This window comes from Aptenodytes forsteri, unplaced genomic scaffold, assembly GCF_000699145.1.
Source record: "Aptenodytes forsteri isolate BGI_AS27 unplaced genomic scaffold, ASM69914v1 Scaffold249, whole genome shotgun sequence".
Taxonomy (NCBI): Eukaryota; Metazoa; Chordata; class Aves; order Sphenisciformes; family Spheniscidae; genus Aptenodytes; species Aptenodytes forsteri.
This window is the reverse complement of record NW_008796188.1, coordinates 298,126-301,404: the sequence shown is the minus strand read 5'-3', so window position 1 is coordinate 301,404 and position 3,279 is coordinate 298,126. Positions and strand designations below refer to the sequence as shown.

Below are 3,279 nucleotides of genomic sequence, written 5' to 3'. Positions count from 1 at the left end.
GGAGGGCAGGAACCCGTTCTCCGCCAGGATGACGAAGTAGGCGAAGAACCCCCCCAGCGCCTGGATCATCCCTGCGGTTGGGGGGGGGGGGGGGGGGGCGGGGGCCCCCCCCGGGCGGCGGGGCCGGGCGGGACGAGCCTCCCGGGGTAGGAGGGCTGGTTCCGGCCGGCATCGCCGCCTGGTCCGCGCCCCTCAGCTTTCCGTCTCCCTGCCGGGGCTCACCCGCGCCCCCGGGAGGCGACGGGCGGCCGCGGCCTCGCTGGGCCCGGAGGCTCCGTGGGGGGCTGGCGTGGAGAACCGCGGGGGACACGCGGGCATCGCTCCCCTGGAGCCCTCGGGTGGATAATCGCCTTCCCCGGAGGGTCCCCAACATCTCCGGGGGCCTTTCCGGGTCCTTCAGGTGTTCGGAGCTTATTTGGGGTTTTCCGTTTGTTGGGGAGGGGGGTTTGTGCCGGTTTTGAGGCTGATCGGAAGCTTTGTCAGCCGCTGTGGAGCGCGGCTGTTCGCGTGGGGGAAGAAAAGGGTCGCTTTTTAGTCGTGTGGAGGACACAGGGTTTAGCCTGCGAGCTGGGTGGCTTTCTGGTAGTGCCCAAGTGCGGTTTAAGAGGTGATTTTTGACGACAGATCCTCTGGAGTGGCTCAACGATAGCTGCGTTAGATGGTTGTCCTTCCTCCGGCAGATCTCATTCCTCACGGCACGCTGTTGTCTTCCAGGAGTCAGGCCCTTGGGTCGGGCTGGAGCTGGAGTCCGTCTCCCAGCTGGGACAGAGATTAACAGCGCTGCCAGCCGTGCGTGGGCAGAGGCTGGAGCGCTCGGGGGTGGGCAGTGCTTGCCTCTCCCCCCGCCAGACTTCTGGGAGAGAGTTAGGAGAGTGCAGAAAAGAATTTCTCTTCAATAGTCATCTCCTTTGGGGGCTGTAGGATTTTTACAGTATCTGTATTTCAGGATGTTGCATAAATGGATGTTTTGTAGCGTAAAACGTCAAATAGTGAGCGCGCGCTGCTGTTGGCAGTCTGCTCAACGGCTGTCGCTGATTTCCTCCCAAAATGTCTGTATAGGAGCACAAAACCCAAAGGGACTTGGTCACTACAGTCAGCTTTGTGTTATCATAGGTAACTATATCATATAATTCTTTCCGTTCACCAACTGCGTGCCATTTTAAGTTGGTTTTCCTAAAAGATAGAGCACCCCTTCACTGCCTTCCGCCATCCCTTCCCCACCCTGGGGCACCAGCAGTACGGTAGTCTCTAAAAGAAGTGTAACTGTGGCAGTGTAGCTTTGTGCCTAAAATAATAGGAGAAGGAAACAGTGCATCCTGCTGGCGTTAGGGGCAGAGCAAAACGTCTTTGGAAAATGCTGTTGTAAAATAGCTGAGGTTGATTAACTTGCCTGTAATTACCAGACTTGCTTCATTTCATCGCCAATGACAGAGCCCGTGTCCGATCCTTGACCACGCCGGTTGCAGACTCGCAAGCCTGGGGCGGGCCTCGCGTTTCGCTGTGCGTGCTCTTTCCGAGCTCTGGAGGTACGTAGCGTGGTGGCCGTCCCTTGCCCCGCAGTGGGCTGCGTTACGTTCTGGTGTTCCCCCTTTTCTCTTCAGTGCCGAGTTACCCTTTTGCGCTGCCGCCCGGTTTGAGAACCGGTGCGGGGTTTTCATGTTCATCGAGCTCTGGGCTGTCTTTATCCTGTACATGTCGCGCCGCAGCCCCGTTTCTTCTCTTCATTTTCTTCTTTGTGACACAGTCGCAGCTGACTTCTTCATTTGCAGTTTCGAGCTCAGTTTGATTTTTCTGCAATTCTTTTGTCTCTTGAACCCTCAAACTTTTTAATCACTTTTTTTAGTCGGTGCATTTTTTTTTTCTTTATTTGTAGACTCTGCTTATTTCTGCATTGACTTTCGAAAAATCTTTTATTTGGTTAATTTGGGGCCTTTCTTGCCAAGTCTTTTACCTTTGTTCTATACACAAATTCCAGGTAATTTTTTGTTTGTTTGTTTGTTTTTGCCAACCCTCATGAAAATAAATTTCAGGTGACCTCTGCACTCGTGTCCATGGTTCCTCAGTCCTGAAAATGTCATGCATTCGTTCCCTGAGTTTATTCAGACGTGATTTCAAATCAAGAAACTTAGAACCGAGATCTGTTTCTGTTCAGTTCTTCTCTTTAAACCAGCCAGATTCCAGATCACTTGTATTTTCCATAGTTAATTTTCCTCTGTATTTACTAACCTCTACAACAACATTGTTTCTTGTTTGTTTGGGGAATACTAGATGAAGATACTTGGTTGTGGCACCCTCAGCTCCCGGCACTCCACCACTGTTAGTAGTGTTTGCTCTTATACGTGGGAGGCACAGAGGTCAGTGCTCTGCTAGAGGTCTCCATCCAGACCGCAGTGAGACGGAAGGGTGCTACAGCAAGCAGCCTGCGCTGCGTGGCAGAACTTCTCTTTGCATCCTTCTGTAATGGTTAGATGAAGATACTTGGTTGTGGCACCCTCAGCTCCCGGCACTCCACCACTGTTAGTAGTGTTTGCTCTTATACGTGGGAGGCACAGAGGTCAGTGCTCTGCTAGAGGTCTCCATCCAGACCGCAGTGAGACGGAAGGGTGCTACAGCAAGCAGCCTGCGCTGCGTGGCAGAACTTCTCTTTGCATCCTTCTGTAACAGTTGAGTTTTGCCCAGGCTGCCCCATCACGTCTCTTTTCTGTGGCTTCGTTCGTGTCTGTTCACGCGCTCTCATCTCGGTCTTTTGTTTCTTCCTTTCTACAGCTCCAAGGCTGTTTTTTCATCGTTTCTGGGATCGCTAGAACATCTCACTTTTGTGTTCTTCTCCCCTCATAGGCCTGCTCCCACCGATACACAAATACCTGATTTGTTTCTTACTGCTCAAACCCTCGTTAAAGGTTGCGTGGGTCTCTGCTGTCATTGTTAGTCTTCTGCCGTTCATTTTCCTTCCCACTTGCGGCCATTCCTTTATCATCATTTGCCTGATTTTCTTCCTCCTGCACACTGAAACCAGGCGCCCAGGAAATATGTCTCCCCCAGCCTTCTCTCCTGGCTTAACATAAAGTTGCTTATCGTTTTGCCAGCCTTGATTCCAGTGGGCCAGTATTCCCTGCACTCAGGGGAGCCCATCCATTGAGGCAGATCCTTTTACTATGAGTGTTTCTGGCGCTTAAAAACCTTCATGTCTTCCGTGTCCTTGAACCATGCTGATTTTTGTTATCTTTTCATGACTCACTGTGTGTCTGAGGGCTGGAAGGGTCCCTCTGACTGGCACTT

The 3,279-nt window shown here is 52.2% G+C and overlaps 1 protein-coding gene across 1 annotated transcript in view; it reads right to left on the bottom strand.

Moving 5' to 3' along the window:
* Positions 1-318, bottom strand: part of ADAM11 (ADAM metallopeptidase domain 11) — a 28,321-nt gene extending 28,003 nt beyond the window's left edge. Inside the window, 1 exon segment of the mRNA XM_019474264.1 lies at positions 223-318. Within this exon segment, the coding sequence (XP_019329809.1) occupies positions 223-318 (96 nt within the window).
* Between the last annotated feature and the right edge of the window lie 2,961 nt (positions 319-3,279).